A 23,455-nucleotide genomic window follows, 5' to 3' on the forward strand; every position below is an offset into this window, starting at 1 on the left:
TTGGGTCTGCATTCGAGTAAAAATGTAAAATTGGGCTCCATAACCCAAAAGCTGCATGACCTTGCAGGCAGCATTTAATTTATCTCAGTTTCAGGAAAATATTTATCTTACAACACCGTTGTGAGGATTACCTGTATAAAAAGGACTTAGCAGCAATGCTGGGTACATGGAAAGGTGATTAATAATGACAGATGACAGAACTATGTTTATTGTTAGAATAGAGTCTCTTACTCAGAGCCACTGCATATGGTTGTGTCAGTTGTGCAGTGTACAACCTTCACTGCTGTATTCTTCGGCCTTGCTCCTTGTTCTTACCAAAGGAGTTGGACTATACTGTCCCCTAGTTAATATTCAGCTCTGCTCAACACCCAAGAAACCGGGAAATCTCGGATCTCAACTCAGCCACATGGGTACCTAGCTAGGAGGCCCAAGCTAACCAAGGATTTTAACTCTGGGCTCATTTACTCACTCTGCTCATCTCCTTAAAAGGGACAGAAAATTAAAAAAAAAAAAAAAAAAAACCAAAGAAACCAAGTTGAGGTTTCAGAGCAGTGTAAAAATCAAAAGGATTCGATATTCTAAGTTGTCTTGTTCAGGTACTAACCACTTATGCCAGCCTTACAGGATTTGCCTATAGGTGGACAACTCTAGAATCAGTTGGAAGAAACAAACATGCCCTTCTAGATATTTGATGTCCTAATTCATGGCACTGTAACCTTACCTGGGGGCATTGGGCTCTGACAAGGCAACCTGGAAATTGCTGTTCTCTGCAACACTCTTAATTTTATTTTAGTTTTTATGATTTTTTTAAAGAAACCTTCTTTATTTTATTTTATTTTATTTATTTGACAGAGAGAAAGGGCATGAGCAGGGGGAAGGGCAGGCAGAGGGAGAAGGAGCTGGCTCCCTGCTGAGCAAGGAGTTTGATGTGGGGTTCGATCCCAGGACCCCAGGATCATGACCTGAGCCTAAGGCAGATGCTTAGCTGACTGAGCCACTCAGGCCCCCCCATCAATCCCAATTTTAAGTACTGCCCCTCCCCACTTACATGGCCTGTGTAGGGCCAGCCTGAGCCTTGCAGAATCACTTGTATCAGGGGAGAAGGAGTGGGCATGATCCCGCAAAGAGAAAGGAGAACCTTCAATGAGATCAGCTGGGTCAGTGTGTGTACAAGTCCTTCTACGCGGCAATTGAATATTCTACTGTGCAAGGTGGCCAGATCAAAGGGGGAGCAAAACTGACATAGTCCCTTCCTTGAGGCACTACAGCTGAAGCAACCTGAGGAATGGAAGGCTTTCACTGAAGTGTGTCAGGCTCAAATGAAGGTTACTGGCTTCCTAACAGTCCTGTTTTCCAAGGGTTCAAGCTGTCTATATGCACAGAAATTTACAACTCTACTTTGGGACAAGGATAAGGAGTTTCATTAAGGGAAATAAACTATGGTTTCTTACTTCCTAGTGTGTATTAGGCACTGCTTTATGCACTTTCATGTGTGTATTTCTATTAATCTTCACATCAACCCATCAAAGTTGGTGCCATCATTGCCAGTGGACATGTAAGAATCCTGAAACTTAAAAGGGGTAATTCAGGGGCGCCTGGGTGGCTCAGTCGGTAAAGTGTCTGCCTTCAGTTCAGGTCATGATTCTGGAGTCTTGGGAATCCAGCCCCATGTCTTTGGGCTCCCTGCTGAGCGGGAAGTCTGCTTCTCTCTCCCTCTGCTCCTCCCCACCGCTTGCACACACTCTCTCTCTCAAATAAATAAATAACATCTTTTAGAAAGGTGGGGGTGGTAAATCATTTTCCCCGCTAGTAAGAAGTCTTTGTATGTAGGCTGGAACTTGCCATATCTGACCCCAATGGGCAATCTCACTAGAGCAAGGGCTCCTAGGGTGAGGCAAAAGGTATTCACACTGCAGTCGTCCCCAGGTGTCCATGGAAACATTAGCTCTTTGCATGGAAGCATGAAAGCTAAGTGTAAGAAAGGGCTTTGTTGACACCAGTAAGAAGACTACATCTCAAAAACAAAAGCGAATTGCCTGCCAAGTCCTGGGCTGTTCTTCTCTTTTCCTCTTGGCACAGGTTACATTTTCTTCTGATGAATAGATTTTCCCCTTTTGTTAAAATATATATATTTTTGGCCTAATAGTGATTGAAAATGAAAACTAATATTTGCAGAGAATGGGAAAAAAAAATCTTCTCCTGCCTCTTCCTCCACTCTTCTGAAGTTTTCTTCTTTGGAAATTTTACTTTTAAACTCACCACAATAGCTTAGTATTCCAGGATCTCAGCAGCAAGGGTGCACATTTCCAGCCCCTCTCCCCTTTCCCTTTTCTCGGCAGCCAAAAGATAAGACTGTTCCAAGAGAAACAGCCACTCCCAGGTTATTGCTGAAGGAAATATTTGCAAGATCCAGGAAGTGAGACACAAGGAGGCTTACACTGGGAGGGGACAAGGGCCGAGAAGGATTGTTGTTGCCACCCTTCCCTGCCTCTGGGTCTACAGAACTTCAAGTAAGGAACAATTAGTCTGGCAATGAAAAATGCAAGTGGCAAGACTTGCCCCAGCAGGCTGGTGCCAAGTGTCCTTTGAAGAGATCAGAGAAATCCTTGCTTTATTGGGGCTGTCCTGGGTAAAGCCTTGCTTCCCCTCTCCAATGGCCCCAACTTGGAATTTCCAAGAAGCTCTTCCCATTACTCCCCTCGATTTTACATAGTGTCATGGACATGGCAGTAAGGGATGGTAACAGTCGGTGCTATGTTTACTGAGAGTCCATCAGGTACAGGGCTGGACAGTTGACAGGGCTTTGATTTAACTCTTGAGAGAATGTTCTGGAGTGGGTATTCTCTCAGCTGTATTAGAAATGAGGCTCAGGGAGGTTAAACAACTGGAGAACACAAAGGGAATAGTGACCAGAATTTCCATCTGACTCCAATGCCCACTTTTGCCCATGCAACATGCTGCCTCTTCAGTGTTTGAACACCCTTCTCAAGAGACTTAATAGAAGACATTTTAGGAGTAAATAATACACTGTTGGGGGACCTGGAGGGTCTGACACAAGAATAATTCAGCTGAGGATCGGGCTGGTCAAGGTTATTAAGGCTCTACTTGTTGCTATCCAGAGGTAATGAAACCTGGGCATGCATCAGAACCATATGGAGGGCTTATTAAAGCACAGGTTGCTGGGTCCTGTCGTCAGAATTTCTGATTTAGTAGGTCTGGAACAGAGTGGAGAATTTTTATTTCTAACAATTTCCCAGATGATAATGGTACTGCTCACCCAGGATCACGCTTTGGGCTCTACTGCTCTAATCAGTTGTTACCTACCAGGTTCCCAACTCATCGGGGTATCTTAAGAGGTATAAAGCCATTAAAAAATTCTCAAAACAAAATTCATTTAATTAAATATATACATACCATCCATGTGACAACTGGGATGAAGATTTACAAAATAAAATTATGGGAATACTGGAGTTCCAAAAAGTTCTGGGAATCCTAATGTTATTCAAGGAAATTTGGTGCCCCACCATGGTTAAGCAATGGATGGGTCAGGGAAAGAGAGGACGTGTTGTCTATTTGAGTCCTTATGTATACCAGATATTAATGTACTGACTTTCAAAGATCTAGCATACAATGGAAAGACTTAATACCAAAGTTATAAAGAACATGATTCTGTCTCAGATGATTTAAAAGGCATTCTTGTTGCTCAATTATCATTGTAGAGTAGTTCTCCTGGCCGAATGTATTTAACATTTAAGCTTTTAAACCTTTGAGAGTAACCCTAAAGATCCAAGAAGTGTAGTAACTGGTCTTTTTGCAAGGGGTATGTATTTCACTTCCAAAGCATCACAATACTGGTTGATAGGACAAGGCACCCAGCAAAGGAGGAAGCCTTGTCAAATGCTTGGTACTGCCTGCCATCTCTCAACATGGTTTGGCGGGTCTCTAGTTGCTGACAAGGTACACAGTCACCATGGCAGAGAGAAAATATGCTTCTTTATGAATAATGGCACCGAAGCACCAACTATCTACAAGCTAGTGTTGGTGATCGAAGTGATGGAACCGTCTTAAGAAAGTGATGATTCTGAGCTAGATAATACAGTGTTTATTGGTGGGGGTGGGGAGGTGCTATGTTGCAGTGGTAGCGAAAGATTTGGAAATTTGAAAAGGTCTAGTGATGTATACCCCTAGGAATGTCAAAATTCTCACAGACTTAAATACATAGATGTGCTGGTTGATTGAGAGTTCTAGCAAATAAATTCTAGTTAACAGTGAGATCAAACATGCCTGGTAAGTAACACTGTCTTACCAGTATGTAGATTTTTCCAAAGCCCTTGATCTCTAACTTCCTGGACCTAAATCAAACCAATCAATCCTCTTCCCTAGATTGTCTTTTTTTTTATTATTATCAATTCCAGCAACTTGACATGTGCCCCCAAAACACCTTGTGTATTCAACTCCAGCTATTTACAGCTTACTAGCTGCCTTTCTGAGTTTTCTTTGTATATGGCTACTATCAGATTCAACATTCAACATGTGATTTAGGATTTAGCCTTTCTGGGGTTAATATTATTACAAATACTTGTTTCTGTGCAAGACCCAATATTTTAATACCTGTCATTGTTAATAGCTGTATTCTGTTTCCATTATGATGATCTATCTATTTGATGGGTAAATCTTTTCCATGATCATAAATAGCACTACTAAGAACATCTTTAAACAAATCGGTTTTTTTCCTTTTGTAGGTTATTTCCTTCAGGGTCTTCTGGGTCAAAGGGTATGAACAGTTTTATAACTCTTGTCACATATTTCTAGGTTGTCCTCCAAGAAAACTGAGCCAATTTTATGTTGCTCCCAGGAACGGTTTCCTCACAACCTTGTCAAGATAGGGTTTTATAATTTGTTGATCATTTCCATTAATTGTTGATAGTTTAAAAAGCAGGTCATGATACGTGGGAGTTGTTTCTGCTTACATTTCTTTAATTGCTAGTGAGACTGTACTTTTCCATGCAGTGATTTTACCACCTTGAGTTTCTCACCTGTAAATTGCCTGCTCAGTTTCCTTGTCTTTTTTGAAGCCAAATCTGAAAGCTGACCTTCTATATCTATATCCATTCTTTATATCTTTTGGACAGTCAACTGTTATCAGTGATGCTGACCCCAGACATTTGCCTCATTCTGTTGTTCAGCTTTTTATTATATTTTGTTGTATAAAGGTTTTCCTCCCAACTTTTATATATTTAAAACCATCTATCTTGTCTCTGATGATATCTTCCATTTAACAGACACAAATTTATCTTCTATTCGTAGTTGGAACAAATCTGCTATTCCACTGTCTGCTTTCTGGAATTTACTACAGAGTATTCAATGTGCTATGGATCTAAGTTAATTATTCTCTATATTGATACCTAAGATTCCAACATTTATTAAAGAAAGAATGATTGCTTTCCCCAGTTCAGAGATGTTTCCAGTGTACTCTATATTCTTAGAATAGCTTAAATCTATTCCTAGAATCTCTCTCTTTTTTTTTTAAATTCACTGTTTGCCTTTTTTCAACCCCCTATCATACGGTTTTGATAATTGTCACCTTATGACAATCTGATAGGGTAAGTCTACCACCATTGCCTTTTTAAACAAATGTATTATGTGGTATTCTTACCCACTTATTCTTCCAGATAGATTTCACTAGAATTTTTACAAGTTCTATAAAGCATCCCACCGTGACTCTAATCAGTAGTACATCATGTCTATACATTAACTTAGGGAGTACTGTAATCATTGCTATATTTAGTCTCTCCAAATTGAATCAGAGTAGAGCTATGCATATATTCAGGCCTTTATTTCTCCCATTACAGTTTCATAATTTTCCTTATATAAGTTTTGTGAGCCCAGGAGTACATTAATACCTAAGTATTTAAATTCACTTTGTCACACTTTTGAAAAATCCTTCCATGCCTCAGAAGACTGCATTCTTCTTGGGTGCAAAGCCTTCCTGAAAAGTGTACTCTTCCTAATACAATGAAATTCAATTCTGAATTATCCATTTTCTTTCACTCAATCAGCAAATAAGAAATGTGTACTGGATATTCCACACTCTGCTCATGGTGTGGTTTGATAAAAGGAAACAAGAAAGCCCGAGGCAGAGAACTAAAAAACCTGGGTAGTAGTCTAGTTTTGTCACATACTTGCTTTATAATCCCAGAAGCAAAGGGCTCTGGAATCCAGTGCCTCTCGGACCTTGGGCAAATGACTTTCATCTATCTGTAAGTTCCCTCATCTGTAAAATTGGGTCAATAAATGGTAACTGTTTTGTGGGGTCATGATAAGTCATAAATAATTTATCTGAAATGCTTATAGCAGTGCCTGACACATAATAAACACTTCATAAATGTTAGGTATTATACCTTTTGTTGTTGTTATTAATAATAGTACAGCACTGCCTCTCCTGAGTCTCATCTTCCTTATCAGTGAAATGGGAAAAATAAAGCTCAACTGCATAGGGTTGTTGTGAGGATTAACTGTAGCCATGTATATAAAAGTGCTCTACACATTCTAAAGCTCTGTGCCAAGTAGAGAAATGGAAAGGATCACAGGAAGCAATCACAGGTACAGAAAACCAAAAGAGATAATCTAGAAAATACTTTCTTTCGGCTTTTAAATACATCACTTATGCATATAGATTTTCCTCCTGGCAGATCTACTCACCACTTTTTTTCCCTCCTGCTAATATTATAATGCATTTTGCATTCTCTGCACACAAACCAAATAACAGTGGAGGAGACAACCAAGGGTGTAACTACCTGGAATTACAATTCATTGCAGGCTTCCAGGCAAAAAGAGTGGCTCAAGAATGTACATTTGATTCTCCCACCTACACCCATCATTCCCGCTGTGACAGAAATGACATAAGAAATGTTTAAAGTGTGGGGGAGGATTGGAGGGGAAGGTGAGCAGAAACTCGTCAAGATTTCTCCTCTTAGGGACACCTGGGTGGCTCAGTGGGTTAAGTCTCAGCCTTCGGCTCAGGTCATGATCCCAGGGCACTGGGCTCGAGCCCCGCATCAGGCTCTCTGCTCAGCAGGGGGCCTGCTTCCCCCTTCTCTCTCTGCCTGCCTCTCTGTTCACTTCTGATCTCTCTCTCTCTCTCTCCATCAAATAAATAAAACCTTAAAAGAAAAAAAAGATTTCTCCTCTTAAATGTAATCTCTGCCCTTGACCTTTTCATCTTCCCTGAGGTCATAAAACTGTCATCCATCTTAAGCATCAATACTCTTTTTCTTTCCATTGACCTCTCTTTTCTGTTTCGTTTTTTTTTTAAGATTTTTGTTTATTTATTGGACAAAAAGATCACAAGTAGGCAGAGAGGCAGGCAGAGAGAGAGGAGGAAGCAGGCTCCCCGCTGAGCAGAGAGCCTGATGCGGGGCTCGAGCCCAGTGCCCTGGGATCATGACCTGAGCCGAAGGCAGAGGCCTAACCCACTGAGCCATCCAGGCGCCCCTCTTTTCTGTTTTTAAATTTAAACTGGTTTACTGAATCCTGACCAAACCTGCACTTAAACCCATGGTTCTCAAAATTAGCTTGCATCAGAATCACTTGGAGGGCTTGTTAAAAACACAGATTGTGAGCCCCATCCTGGGTTTCTGATTCAGTAGGTCTGAGTGGGGCCTGAGGATTTGCATCCCCAACAAGTTCAGAGGTGATACTGAGGTTGCAGGTCCTAGGACTACATTTGGAGAACCATCAACTTAAACATTACTGCTCCCTCTAATTACCACTCCATTTCTCTCCCTCTTGCCAGCCAATTTCTTCTTTTAAGATATTTTTAAATGTTCAATTATGTTTTTAAAGTTCTTCTTTTAAAATATTTTTCTAATGACACAGTAACACTAACACATAATCATTGTATTAAAATTAATGAAAGGAGGAATGCCTGGGTGGCTCAGTTGGTTAAGTGTCTGCCTTGGCTGAGGTCATGACCCAGGGATCCTGAATCCAAGCCCCACATTGGGTTCCCCGCTTGGTGGGGAGCCCACTTCTCCCTCTCCCTCAGCTTGCTCCCCCTGCTTGTGCTCTCTCCCTCTCCCAACTCTCTCTCTCTCACACACACAAATAAATAAATAAATCTTAAAAAATAAAATTAAACCAATGAAAGGAAACTGAAACCTCCCTATGTTGCTTGTGGAAATGTGAAATGGTACAGCCACTTTGAGAAACAGGCTGTTCCTCAGAAAGTTAATAGAATTTCCATATGTCCCCCAAATTCCACCTTTTAAGTATATACCCGAGAGAACTGAAAACATGTCCACACAGAAACTGTACACAAATGATCAAAACAGCATTATTCACAATAGTTAAAAAGTGAAAACAACCCAAATGTCCGCCAATAGATGGATGGATAAATAGAAAGTGGTATATCCATACAGTAGAATATTATTTGGCAAAGAAAAGACATGAAGTACTGATACATGTTATAACACAATGGATCACTAAAGCATGAGAAATGAAAGAGGCCAGACACAGAAGCCTTCATATTGTCTCATTCCACTTGTAGGAAATGTACCGAATAGGCAAATCCACAGGAACCAAAATATGGTTGGGCTGCTTGAGGTTGTGGGTGGGAATGGGGAGTGACTGCAAATGGGCACAAGGGATCTTTGTAGGGAGATGGATAGCTCTTAAAATTGGATTATGGTGATGATTTGTACAGCGCTGTAAATTTACCAAAACTCATTGAATTCCACACTTTAAAACAGGTGAATTAATGATGTGTAAAGCTCTGTATATTTTTTTTCTAGGAATCCCCCTTATGGAACATCATGCTATCTACTTTCCAGGCCCACCACTTTACTACACTTGCTTTCCTGAGGGTCACTTGCAATTCTAAATTTTCAAAGCCAAAAGCAGTCTTCTCCTTATCCTCTGTCATGTTGTACTGGTCACAGTGGCTACTTGCCCCTTCATTTTCCTTTGCTAGGTTTTCTTCCTCATCCTACCCCCTGACTGGCTGATCGACAAACCTCCTCCAAAGAATCTACTTGTCTTCCTCACTAACTTCAAATTCAGCATGTCCCAACTCAAATTTATCATCTTCACCAAGCTAGCTCCCCTTTCTCACCTGCCCCAGCTCTGTCAATGACTTCCTTTGGGTCATCTGGAGCTCAGAATTATGTTTGAATTATTTTCTTTCTGTCCCAAATTCCAGTCATCAGTTCTCTGTACTTTTCCCTCAGAAGGTGTCACTTACTTGTAAGCAAATCATTTGAACAGACAATTCACGTGAGAAGCAATGCAAATATTAAATAAACACATGAAGACATTTCAAACTAGAATAATCAAAGGAAGCCAGTGAAAATTATCCTAGGTGCCATTTATACCTATTGCATTAGAAATATTTTCCACAGATGGAAAGATTTTGGGGAAACTAGTACCCTTATATATTGTTAATGTCAGTGTAAAACGGCTCCGGAAAACAGTTCGGTGAAATTTATCATGAACACAAAGAATGCTCATATTGTTTCAACTAGTAATCCCAACTCTGGATAATTGTTTTTAATGAGATAATTCAAAATGAGAAAAAGATTATAACTACTCAAAATTTTTCTACAGCATTACTTTATAATAGCAAGAAATTGGAAACAACCTAATTATCCAACAATTTGAGAATGATTAAGTAAATTACAGCACATTAAGCTGGTGAAATATGCAGCCATTAAAATTTATAACTATTGAACAAGACTGTATATCAACATGAAAAATTGTTTACCAAGTGATGCTTAGTGGTGTAAAAAAAAGAAACAGGACACATAATCACATCTACATAGTTATTATAACTCTGACAGGAAAAGTCTCTATACCTATAGATAAAAGCTGGTAGGGAAATGAAAACAATCAGGGTGTTAGGGTGGTAGGACTAAGGCTACTTTTTCTTCTGTCTTTAATTTCCTGTAATATAGTTCTCATAATAAACATTTTCTCCCCAAAATATCACACATATTTATCTAGCTCTTCTGCTTTGTTCCTGTTGCACCTCCACCTTTCCCAGTCCTGAGCCATACTCATTCATGCCTGGATCACTGACCCTAGCTGTTCTTCTTCAACCTATCTAGGCTACAAAGGCAGCCCAGTTGCCTCAAGTGCCACATTTATCACATCACTTACCTGATTGATAACCTTCAATAGCTTCTGTATTTGTGATACTGTATAGTTTTTGAGGCCTACCTAGCCTGGTCCAAACCTCACTATTCACTCCTTTTCTCTGCTGTTGCTCCTGCTGCTGCTCCCCCTTCTTCATCTATATTGTCACAGCTACCATTTACTGATGTTTTGCTGCACTGGGTTTTATTCCAAATGCTTTATGCATATTTGTCATTTAATTCTAGCAACAATCAGAGGAGGTAGGTACTCTAACCCCATTTTACAAATAAGGAAACTGGGGTGCTTGGGTTGCTCAGTCAGTTAAGCATCTGTCTTCAGCTCAGGTCATGATCCTGGGGTCCTGGGATTGAGCCTGGCATCAGGCCCCTTACTTGGTGGAGAGCCTTCTTCTCCCTCTCCCTCTGCCTGCCATTCCCCTGCTTGTGCTCTCTCTTGTTATCTCTCTATGTCAAATAAATAAATAAAAATTTTAAAAAAATAAGGAAGCTGATGGGGCAGAGCCAGAGCATATATGTGTGAGAGACAGGGAGAAGAAAGGAGGACCAGCCACTTGCCAAGTTTTGTACAGCTAGAGAAAATAAGAATCTGGATTTGAACCCAGGCAGACTAATTCCAAGGCAAGAACTCTTAAGTGTATTTCTTCAACATACCCTGCTTAGCCCCTCTTGGCCTTTCCTCCTGTAGGTCCCAGTCTTCAGTTTTCTTACCCTCCAAAAAACTTAGAAAACAATTTATCATGTATTGGACCCATACCACGTGCCGGATGCTTCTTGTTTGAACCATGTATTTGACATTTTTCATCTTATGGCAACTCATCTGAGTTAAGCAAGAGCTGGGTTTCAATCCTGGTTTGTCCCTTTAGTAGCTGTGAGACCTTCACTAAATGACTATAACTTCTCTGAACCTCATGTCCTTTATCCGAGTCAGTGGTTCTGACCCCAGGACCAGCAGCGTCAGCATCACCTGGTGGAGCTTGTTAGAAATATAATTTTTTGTTGGCTCCTTTCAGAGTTTGGCCATGTGGACATTGCTGCTATGAACACTGGGGTGCATGTGCCCCCCCCTTTTTTTACTACATCTCTATCATTGGGGTGGGGAGCTGAGATGCCCTTCAACAGATGAATGGATAAAGATGTGGTCCCTATATACAAAGCAGTATTACTGAGCCATCAGAAAGGATGACTACCCACCATTTACATCAACATGGATGGAACTGGAGGGATTATGCTATGTGAAATAAGTCAAGCAGAGAAAGTGAATTATCATATGGTTTCACTCATATGTGGAACGTAAGGAATAGCATGGAGGACATTAGGAGATGGAAGCGAAAAATGAAAGGGATGATATCAGAGGGGGAGATGAACCATGAGAGACTATGGACTCCGGGAATCAAACTGAGGGTTTTAGAGGGGAGGGAGTTGGGGGGATGAGTGAGCCTGGTGGTGGGTATTAAGGAGGACACGTACTGCATGGAGCACTGGGTGTTATATGCAAACAATGAATCATGGAACAGTACCTCCAAAACTCATGATGTACTGTATGGTGACTAACATAACATAGTAAAATTTAAAAATGAAAATGAAAAATGAAAAAAAAAGCAAATTTTGAGCTTTACTCCATACCTACTGGCAGGGGTTGGGAGGGTAGGGGTGGAATCTACCTGTCTGTGTTTTAACAAGCCCTCCAGGTGTTTCCAAAGCACATTCAAGTTTGAAAACCACTGTAGTTAGAATAATACCACCCTGACAGATATAAAACACAACATAATATGTATAACTTAGCTGGCAGCACATAGGTCGTTTTGTAAATGGTAATTTATTATTACTGCTACTTAACTTTGTGTGGGTTAGTCTTCCTTTGCTCAAGCTGTGGGTGGACAGGCATTGTGCTTCCTGACGCTCTTTCTCTAACATTCCCCCTACTTGCCTAGAAAAAGGCAGTACATACACTAGATTTTGAATAAAGTCCTCTTCCTTCACTGGCTGATTGGTAAGAGAACCAGTCTGGAGAGGCACTGTAGGTTAGTCTAGTGTCTCTATAAATAGACTAACTGGGTCTAGTCAATTTATCAGACCTGTGGAACTTCAGGCAAATGAATTTACCTGTGTATGCTTCAGTCTCTTCTCTCTGTCAAACAGAGAGTCTAATAATAACTATCCCTTAGGGTTATGATGATAAATACAGTTGACTTTTGAACAATGGGGGGCAGGGTAGGGACACTACCCTTCCTCTCCCATGCAGTTGAAAATCCATGGGTAAATTCTGACTTGGCAAAAACTTAACTGTTAATGGCTTACTGTGGACTGGAAGCCTTACTGATAACATGGTTAATTAGCCCATATTTTGTATTCTCTAGGTATTATATGCTATATTCTTATGATAATGTAAGCTAGGGAAAAGAAGATGTTATTAAGAAACTCATAACAAAAATATATTCATAGTACCATATTGTATTCACTGAAAAAAACCCCGTGATAATGGCCTCATGCGATTCAAACCTGTGTCATTCAAGTGTCAACTGTAAATATTTGTGACGTGTTTTGAATGGTGCCTACAATACAGCACTGTGCTCAAGAAATGCTAGTTAGCATTATTATTTTTGTGTCATTTCACCCATTCAATGGTGGAGGAGGCTGTTTCTTCAGTTGGTAAGCCAATGACAAATACCTCTTGACCAAATTCTCTGGGTCAGGCACTATGTTAGGCACAGAGGAGAAGTCTGAGGAGAAGTCTACATGGGACGCCTGGGTGGCTCAGTTGGTTAAGCAGCTGCTTTCGGCTCAGGTCATGATCCCAGTGTCCTGGGATCGAGTCCCACATCGGGCTTCTTGCTCCGCAGGGAGCCTGCTTCTCCCTCTGACTCTGCCTGCCTCTCTGCCTGCCTGTGCTCACTCTCTCTCTCTCTGACAAATAAATAAATAAAATCTTTAAAAAAAAAAAAAGAAGAAGTCTACAGCCAAGACCAGGTCTCCTCTCTTGAAGGTTTCAGTCTAATATGGGAAACTCAGCAGACCTACCAGACTGAAATGATCTCTCCAAGGACATGTTACAAGTCAGATCAGATCAGGGGATCTGATCAGCCACAGAGTCTCCTAATATCCCCACACAGGCCTCAGACTTCTGAGACATGATGCTGAGGGATCCCTTTGAAAAGTTTCCTTAGGGATCCTACTTGATGTAGTTTTAAGGGGAAAAGCATAAACTTTGAGGCCAGACAAACCTGGGTCCCAATCCTGGCTCCATTGCTAACTAGATGTGGGACCTCAGGTAAGTTACATAAGCTCTCTGGACCTCATCTGTGAAATAGGTAATAAAATGAACTATTGTGGAGAATAAATGAGACTGTGAGTTAAAAAGGGTCCAGCCCAGTGACTGACACATTATTCATAAATGTTGGGTTCTTCCCTTTTTTTTTATCACCAACCAGAAAACTGACAGGTTTCTCAGTCTTTGGAGTCAACAGAGAGACCAAATTATTCCTGAATATCCCACCAAATCACAGGGGATAATGCAGACCCCCTCAGAAAGAACCCTGGGCTCTTCAGGGGTCAAGAGACCCATATTCTAGTCCTCTCCCTTAGTGTCCCCACATAGGCACGGCTAAGGGCCTTCTTCCCTATTCCCCCTTCATTTCTAGAGTTTCACTTAAAGAATCAATATTATTTAGGAATGTCTTGAATAATTTGGCCTGTAGAAGAACTGGCTAACTGAATATATTAAGGAGTTTCACAAAAAAGAGGGTCCTGCCAGGCTGATGGGGAGCAGCCCAGAGAAAGTAACTGTCTACTCCTTATAGCCACCTATGGCGGGCAGGCTCATCTCTGGGGAACATGAGTTTCAGGTGCCAGGTTTCCCACATTACAGGAGCAGACTCTACTCTGGGCATTTTTTTTTCTCTTAAAGGCTTTGCCCAAGAAACTCTTTTCCTTCTAGTATAAGCCATATGTGCCATTTGCAAAAATGTCCCTACCTTCTTCCAGGAATGTTAATCTATCATTAGCACTACCTGCCCCTGGACTTTCAGGAGCAAATCTTAATTAAGTTCCCAGCGAGTACTAGAAAAAGATGATAGCTGAGCCCAAGAAACAAGTGCCTCCCAACTGAGGCAAAGGCACAGTGGTAGCCGGACAGTCTTACCTTCTCTCTGTTCTCTCCAATTTGCCCAATGGCTGCTGGGAAGGTGGGGCATCATTTATGCCTTCTTATCTATATTTCAGCATAATATGCTCCCACACATCCATGTGCCTGGGCAGGCATGCTGCAGGCCTCTGAGCTGGTGGGCCCAATGTCCTACAATAATGCCTGACTACTCCATGTTCCAAAGTGTCCTAGTGGTCTGTAGCCCAGCTGCCTGGGGGGCAGGCAAGATTACATCTATGGTACCAAGTTCTTGGTATGGACACCAGGCCAGGTTCCTCAAAGGAAACTAAGCAAACACAGGATCTTAGCAATTTCTACAGAAGCCTCAGAGACACCAACTCGCCCCAACTCCCTGAGTGATCACTTACCTCCCTAACTGGCTGGTCTTCCTGTTTCCTGTTATTGGTTTCCATTTGTCCCCAGGAAATTCCTGCAAGGCAAAATTCCGGTAAGTGAGGGAGCTCCGAGCAGACAGGTATCCAGATGGCCTCAAAAATGTGAAGAGGGCAGGAGCCCGCCCCTGGCCATGCCCCACCCCCACTGGTTCCTTCTACTCTGGCACAGGGGCTAGAGAAACATGTACCTGGGGGGCTGCCTTTCTTGTAAGGAAGCCCGGTGAAGTGCTGGGGGCATGCAGAGACTAAAGAGAGCACTCGGGGACCTGGACAGTGTGCTCTAGAAACTGTGTTTCCCTCTCTTTCTCCACTCCCCTCCCAAACCACCTTATAAACCAGTTTAGCACGTTTGCTGTTTGTTCTGGCCCTTGTGAAGGAGGTCTTTTTGTTTGTTCTGCCGGGTGAACCTGCTCAAGCCTCTTGCCTCTTCTAACATAGAAAGCATCTTCTTGGAAGCCCTGGCCCTTGAGGGAGCTTTGAGGCCCAAGGCTCCTGCTGCAACCTTCTCCCAGGGTGAGGCAGATGGAGAGGACACGCGTACCCCCTGTATTGCACGGGCCCTTCCTCCCACCCCCCACCCCCGCTCCTCCCAGCACTGCTTGAAGGGCCCTAGGCGGGTTCATCTCTGGGAAGCATAATCGCCACGTACCACATTCTCCACATTATGGGAGTACACACTCTACCCTGGGCATTCTATCCTTAAGGGCTTTGCCAAAGCAATCCTTTACCCTGTAGCCAAGCTATAGGTGCCATTTGTAAAAAATGTCCTTTCCTTCCTACTCTAGCTCCAAACCTGATGCAAATTTGCCTCTGACATTCTCCCCAATTTTGCATTCAGCATCCCTCTATCTAGCAACTCAGAGCTTAGCTCATCAGGAATGCACAATTCTTCCTAAACCTCACTGATCTTCCAAATTCCCTCTTTTTCCAATGCTATTACTGGTCCTGTTCAAAGTTGTATTATCTTTGCCTTAGTAAAACAATAACAAAAATGAAAATTTACTCCATTTTGGGGGTAAGATATTTGGTGTCAGTCATACTGGCCGAGACACTTACTAGCTGTGTTATATGAGGGAAGTTATGTCACCTCTCTGAATCTCAGCTTCCTATCTGGCAAAGACTGTGCTATCAAGCTTTGCCAGCTTCCCAGGAGTGAGAACAAAGTGGGATGTGCACAGAGGATGCCTAACAGCACTCAGCATGTAGGAGGCTGTAGATGTTAGAAGCCATGGAAAAGATGAGGTTTACAGCTTTCCCAAGACCAGAGTGGTCCCTGCCTGTACCTGTCATGTTAGAGCAGCTCTGACAACTTGTTAGACTTCAGGCTCTGCCTCGATGCCCTTCTGAGATGTCCCTGCCCCCAAAGACACTATTACTCATTCAGTCACAGTGGGAGCCAGGATTTCCTGTCCATGCCCTGTGGAAAATGCTCAGTAAATAGCAGTGGCCAAACCAAAGTCTTGTCCCAATTGACAGCCTCCTTCTCAGCTCCTCAGCATATCACCTTCCTTTTTTTCCCTTGAGCTACTTAGGTTGCCATAAATTGCCTGCCCTCTTTGAACCAACAAGGGAGTTATCCCCATGGCTTGTTGCAGATGGGGATGGCCTGCCGCCCCCTTTGGAAGCCATATGGCCTGAAGACATCCCGCCATGCTGGAGAAGGCCTGGGTCTTTTCTTTCAGCTTATGGAGAGGCAGTATAGCCCAATGAGGAGCTTGGTTTCTGAAGCTAGAGGACATGGATTCAAATCCCACACCTGCCCTACACTAGCTGGGTGATGCCAAGTACCCAGCTGCTCTTTAGCCAACTTCCCCCAGCTATTTCACAGACAGATCATCATAATAACAGGACTTATTTCCTGACTGCTTTGAGGACTAACTTAGTACCTGGTGCACTGTGGCTACTCAAATGTTAGTTACTATGATGCTATCCAAGTTTGGGCTTTGCCACTTGCTAAATGGGTGACCTCTCTGAGCCTCAGCTTCCCTGGCTATAAAGTGGGGATCCTATTACAGCTTATCTCTTTCAACTGGTCATTTGAACTGGGGTGTCCTATCCCATACTGTCAGTTTTCCCTCTGTCTGGGGTTTGTATGTATTTGTGGTCAGGTGGCAGGGGTAGAAATGGGCAGGAAGTGGCTCCATGCATCTGAAAGCCTAGTGTCTAAGCAGACCTGCTGAGCTGGTCTAACAGGCACTGGGAGCCCAACGTGTCCCCCCTCCTTCAGAGTACAAAATGAGAGGCATGGTGTGGGCATACCTGCTGCTGCCAACCGCTGTAACCTGCAGCTTTCACCTCCTTCCCTTATGGAGTTACTAGCTCTGGGCTGCCACTTCCGCAAGCCATCATCTCCTCTCTCCCAGCTTCAGCGCCCTTTCTCCACTGTCTACCTGCAGGACCTTCTTTCAGCAAGCATTTCAAGCTAAGCGAAAATCTCCCTTGATTTTAGGAAAAAATAACTCACACTTCAAAGATGATTACTATCCAGTAGTCACTGTTCTAAGCGTTTTATACATTTCATCATTTAATCCTCATAACCAACTTATGAAGTAGGTATTGTTACCTGTGGGTTTCTTTTTTTTCAGGTGGAAAGCTGGGGGATTTGAACACAGGCAGTCTGATTCCCACATCAGTGCCCTTTAACGATTATTTTATATTTCCTCTCCTCTTTGCTTCAACATTTCATTATAAATATTTTCAGGCATACAAAAAAGTTGAACAAGTTTATACAATTACCCATAAATCTACCACTTAGATTTAATAATTAATACTTCACTTAAACTACCTCATCCCATCCCTATTCACTCCTCTATGCATCCACCAATCCATCTTACCTTCTTGATGTATTTTAAAGAAAGTGACAACTTTATCCCTGAAAATTTGAAAACATGAAGGAAATAGAAAGATTTCTTGACAAATTAGCAATGCTCACTCAAGAAGAAACAGGTGACCGAAATGACCTCTATCTAGTAAAGAAATGGAATTTGTAGTTTAAAATCTTTCCACAAAGAAAACTCCAGGTCCTGATGGCTTTGATGATACCTTCTATTAAATGCTTAAGGGAGAAATAATACCAATTATACGCAAACTCTTCTTGAAGATGGAAGAGGTGGGGCCACCTCCCAGTGTATTTGGTAAGGCTGGCATGTCATGAAAACCAGACAAGGGCAATATAAGAAAACTCCAGACTAAAATCTCTGATTAACATAAACACAAAAATCCTTAACAAAATATTTGCAAATCAGATCTAGTAACATATAAAAAGGGTACTATGTCATGACCAAGTAGGATTTAATCTGGCAATGCTATCTGGTTCTTAGTTCAAAAATCAATCAATTATCATTCACCGTATCAGTTAAGTAAAACAGAAAACTATAGGACCATTTCAGTAGATATAGAAAAAGTTTTTTTTAAAAAGATTTTATTTATTTATTTGACAGAGAGAGAGAGATCACAAGTAAGCAGAGAGGCAGGCAGAGAGAGAGAGAGGGAAGTAGGCTCCCTGCTGAGCAGAGAGCCCGATGTGGGTCTCAATCCCAGGACCCTGGGATCATGACCTGAGCCGAAGGGAGAGGCTTTAAACCACTGAGCCACCCAGGTGCCCTAGACGAAGTGTTTAAAAAAAAATGCAGGATCCACTCCTGATAAAGGTTCTCAGAAAACTAGATATGAAAAGGAACTTCCTCAACCTGCCAAAGGGCATCTAGGAAAAATGTATAGCTCACATCAAACTTAATAGAGCAAGATTAGGAACAAAGCAACACTAGCCACACTTACCACTTCTACGAAACAGTGTAATGGAGGTCCTAGATGGTGCAGTAAGGCCCCCCTCCCCTAGAAAAGGCATACACAATGGAAATGAAGGTAAAAACCAGCTTCATTTGCAGATGACATGATTGTCTATGTAGAAAATCTTTTAAAACCTACCACAAAGCTACCAGAACTAATAAGTGAGTTTTGCAAGGTTGCGGGGTACAAGGCCAACATACAGAATTAAATTGTATTTCCATATAGTATTAACAGTGAATTTGAACTTGCTGTTAAGAAAACAATACTATTTACAATAGCATCAAAAACATGAAGTCCTAAGGAGAAATAACAAAATACGTGCAACATTTGTATGCTGAACACTGTAAGTTGTATACATCAATATAGCTCAAAAATGTCAGCATACGTGTCATTAAATAAAGTTTGCTATTTGTTTATAATGTTTTTAGGCAAAATTTACCTCCAGTGAAATGCACAAGAATGCATACACCTATGTAACTCAAATGCTTACCAAAATACAGAACGTAATCACCATGTGAAAAAGTTCCTTCAGGCCTTTTCCCACTCAGTCTCTGTGGCACCTTCCATAGGCAGCCACTGTTTTGAACCTGTTTCCCACCGAAGAGTTGTTCTAGAATGTTACATAAAAGGAATAGTATATGCTCTTTTGGTAAGGTTTCTTTCATCCCTAAGGTTCCCTTTTTCAAAGAACATGTCTATAGAAATTTCATACACTGAGTCATTCATAAGTGTCTGCCTATGCAATAGCATTTCAACACAGGGAAGCCACAGGGCAGGAATGTGGTAGGGAGTCAGCAAGGACATAGAGGATCCTCTCAGAAATACCCTGGGGGATGGTGGTGGCCTGTGTTGGGGTGGTAGGCTGTAACCAGGGTATAGCAACAACTAGTCTAGCCCTGGGTCCCTGACAAAGATAGGCTGGAGAAGGGCAGAAGATTATTCTTTAGGAAACCAGAGTGATCAAATCTCTAAAAGCAGAACCCGGGGGACATGTGCAAAGTTTGCAGCTCCAGGGAGTTTGTGAGCAGGAAATGGAAGGGAGTAAGTGCTACTTTCTGTCAGGCACTGGGCCTGTTTTGATCCTTACAACTGATCTATGAGGCAGTCATTATATCTCCCCTCTTTAGAGATAATAGAGGTAATAAGGCTTTTCTCAGGATTGGCCATTTTGTGAAGCAAAAATTCCCCTTTATGCCCTTTCAAAATCATGCAATTGCAAGTTTGGGTGGTTGCACAACTTGCTCGAGGTCATTCAGATACCCATTTTGACAGTCCGGATATAAATCCCGGTTCTGTCCATTTTGTAAAGAAAAAATGTTTATTTTCACCTAACTCTCAAGATGGGTTCACTGCAGTTGTGGTGGCTGAGTGGCTTGCCCAGGGTTATGAAGCCACCCTCTGGCAAAGACAGGGTCTGTATGGTTTCCAGGGATGGTAAGGTGGTAAGTGTAAGGTCTCCCTCACTTTCTCCTCACCAAGAGAGTAAGGAAGCAAACCCATCCAAGAACCAAGGCCTCACCTGCACTGTGGGCTTCCTGGGTTTCCAGGTGGTGCCAGGCGCCAGGCTGCTATCCTCAGGGCCACCGTGCTGGGGGTTATGATAGCACGCTGCACACCGGATGCACTGGTGGTGGTGGCATCGACAGCTGTAGCAGTTGGGCATCATGTTTCTCTTCCGCAGAGCCGGGCAGAGCTCTCCAGGACAATAAATGCAAGGGTCATGGACTACAGCTCCCTGGATGCCGCAGGAGTAAGAGCAAGTTCTGCGGTACTCAAAATCACTGCAGTGCAGTGGCTTGCAGCACATGGATTGTTCTAGACCTTTGCTTGCAAAACATTCGGAGTAGGTGGGAGTTTCTGACTGAAGGGGTGACAGGGAATGATATGATTGCTCTGGAGCATGATATGGCTGGTCTGCGGAATGGTAGGACTGGTCCATTGGATGGCGCCTCAGTTCCCTGTAGCTGGAGCTCATTGGCTGGAAGTTTTGGTCTATAGGTTTTGGTCTCTGGGTAAAAGTCTTACTGCTGTGAGTAGTTAAACCTGGCAAATGAGATGCAGAGAAGGATTTGCTGCTCTCTTCAAAGAACTTTCTTCTGTCTGCAAAGGGCAAGAGGATGGCTTCCTCCCCAGCTTGGGTAGCAGAAGCCTTCAATTCCTTGCTGTCACCTGGGTTAGGAGGGCCTTCCATGGCTAGTGCCACATGTGGCTGCAGGTTGTGCTCTGGAGACCACCGCCAGTGACCTCCACGGACTCTGCGGTGAACACTTGTTTTCTCAGAGTCTGACAAGGAGGGCTCAGATGCTTTCCACCAGGTGTTCAGGCCCACAGAGGGCTGGCCAGGCCTCTGGGCAGGGCTTATTTTTCCCTCCAAGCCTGTTGATTCATGGCTCTCTGGGGCTTGGCTGAGGCACTCTGAAGACTGAGCCCTGAGGATCATGCTCTTGTTGAAGAGCTTATCTCTGGGGCTAGGTGGTTTTTTACATGAGGACAGAAGAGATGAGTTAGAGGCAGGAAGTGGAGTACTTTCTAGGGGCTCCTCAGTCTCCTCTACAGACTCCTTAGTGTCACACAACTGTGACAAGGTGTTCTTGCTTTTCTGGAGCTGGGCCTTCCTCCTCTGGATTTCATTACGCAGATTGGTAGCAAAACGCTCACTCTTCCTCCGGTTTTGGATTGAGCGGCCCCGGGGCCCTCCATTCCGTCTACCACCCACCCGGCCACACTCCCCTTCTTCAGTGGCCTCTGTGCTGCCAGCTCCTTTAGTGGTTGAAGAACAGTCCCTGGCTTGTTGAACAAGGGAGCCAGAGGCAGAGGGCTGCTGGCTGGTTAGGTCAATGCCTGCTCGGCATGCTCTGTTCGGGTCCTGGAAACCTTTCTCTGGAGGGTGTCCATCAGCCTCTTTGTGTGGTGAACTGCTTGGGCTCTGATGCCCTGAACCCAAGGGCCTATCATCCAGTTGCCTGGCCTTTCTTTCTTTGCTGAGCTGGTCCTGGGCTCCTCCTGGAGGGGGACATGGACTTATCTTCCCTGTGTGGCTGCTATGCAAAGGTGACAGAGTCCACTCATGGCCATCTTGCCCAGCTGGGAGCTCTGTGCCCTTGCTGCCCCTGGCATCAAGGTGCACGTGCTGTAAGTGGGATGCCAGCAGCTGTTCTGGGGCACTGTGGCGATGCCCGGTGAGTCCTGTGAGGTGTGGAGGGCTGCCAAAAGAAGAAGTCTTAGCTTGCTCTGCCGAAGCTTTGTTGAGCTGGCTGGAATCTATGCTGGAAGCTTTATCATACACTTTTGGGAATCCGACAGCTTTGGCTGAGGCCTCCATCAGTAGATGTTCAGAGTCCTGCTGGCTGGATTCAGAAACTTGGCTGAGCTCACAGTTCTGCTGGCCCTCATTTGCCACTTGGTCTTGCCCACTGAGGCAGCAGAACCTGCTAGGGTTCCTTGGGGATAGCATGGTGTCTAAGCTCACTTTCTCCTTCTGCTGCGAGGAGTCCCCAGGCTCAGATGCCCTGCGCTGCTCTCCATTGAGGAGCTGGGCTCTGGAGGCCTGCAGACTATCTCGCCTCACTGGAGGCTGTGGTGGGCCTCTGGCAGCCTTGGCAGGCCCTGAGTGGTGGGCCTCCTGCAGGCGGGATGACAGCTGGGAGCTGGGAGTCAGGGGGCCCCCGGTGGTTCGCCGGCTACCTCCTGAGGTCTCGGCCACACTGGGCCGGCCATTAGGGGCTTTTGTTGGCCCGGGGCCTTGCGTGAGGCAATCTGCAGAGCCCGGCTCCTCTGGCCTGAGGGAAAGGGCACAGTCAGAGGCATTCGAGCTGGCCGAGAAGGAGCTATAAGCTGAGTCGCGCTGGTTGGGGTACATGTTCTGATCTATGGGCAAGAGGTGGCCCTCGTAGGTAGCTTGGCCTGGTTGCTCCAGGCTCTCCATGCTGCCGATGGAGCTACTTTTCTCAGTGCTGCAGTGGCGGGAGAGTGGGCACCACTGCACACACACGTCACTGCAAGACACAGGGCACACTAGTTAGTCAGGCAAATGACCAGATCCCTTTCCCACCTTGGCCAGCCCTGCCAGGGGAAAAGGCAGAACAACCCAGAGGCACCAGGCCACAAATAAGAAGGGGATCAGGCCAGAAAGGAAGGAAGGGAAACAGGGAAAGATATGAACACAGGAGCACCACAGAGATGTGGTAAAAATGGGAGAAAAGACAGCATAAGGGAGCAAGAGAGGGCAAGACAAGATCCTGAAGACTAAAAGTGTAAGAACTCCACTGAGGCTTATGTTCCGTTTCCCTGCTGCCAGTGAGTCTAGAATGGCTTTTGGCCTCTCACTATCCTTAGGGAGTCAGCATGTGGCTCTCTGCCACGACAGAGAATCATAGAATATTAGTATCAGAGAGTGGGCTCTAAAGGGTTGATTCAATTTCAGCCAGCCCATTTTGTAAATCAGTGGCTGCTGAGTTTGGGTGCATGTCAGGGAGTACAGGGAGGGCTTGTCCAAACACAGGTTCCTAGGCCCCATCCCCACCTCCCCCCGCCAGTGCTACAACTGGGTGCATCCTGAGAATTTGTCCTTCTAACAAGTTCCCAGGTGAGGCTGGTACTCTTTGCTGGTCCATAGACCATACTACTGAGAATGGCTGGAGTGAAGCAAGCCCTTGCAAAAGGAAGTGATTCCGAGGAGGTGATTTTTCTCATGATCACCCAGTTGTGGCTCATGATCCAGACAGGGCCAGAATTTCGGCAACCCCCTGTTCTCTGCTCGATACTAATATGTCTGACCATTTACCAAGGGCCTACATTGTACCAGGCACTTTATAATGTCTCATATCAAAATGAAGGGGAGACATTATTATCCCCACCTTACAGTCAAGAAAATAAGCTTAGTGAGGTAAACTGACTGGCTCATGAAAGTGGTAAAGAGGCAGAGCTGGAATTTGAACCCAAGCCTCTGTGAGTCCAATGTCTTAGCTCTTCTGCTATAC

At 43.8% G+C, this 23,455-nt stretch overlaps 1 protein-coding gene across 3 annotated transcripts in view; it reads right to left on the reverse strand.

The window, feature by feature from the left end:
- Window positions 1–23,455, reverse strand: part of SHROOM4 (shroom family member 4) — a 207,963-nt gene that overhangs the window by 20,966 nt on the left and 163,542 nt on the right. For 2 of the 3 annotated variants that reach the window (XM_032331862.1, XM_032331864.1), the window contains 3 exons: window positions 19,996–22,471; window positions 18,465–18,521; window positions 14,661–14,722 (listed from right to left, as the gene is read on the reverse strand). In XM_032331862.1, the coding sequence (XP_032187753.1) occupies window positions 14,661–14,722; window positions 18,465–18,521; window positions 19,996–22,471 (2,595 nt within the window). The remainder of the gene's footprint in view (window positions 1–14,660; window positions 14,723–18,464; window positions 18,522–19,995; window positions 22,472–23,455) is intronic. The other variant, XM_032331863.1, reaches the window with a different exon arrangement.

The sequence above is a fragment of the Mustela erminea genome, chromosome X (genome assembly GCF_009829155.1).
Source record: "Mustela erminea isolate mMusErm1 chromosome X, mMusErm1.Pri, whole genome shotgun sequence".
Lineage (NCBI taxonomy): Eukaryota > Metazoa > Chordata > Mammalia > Carnivora > Mustelidae > Mustela > Mustela erminea.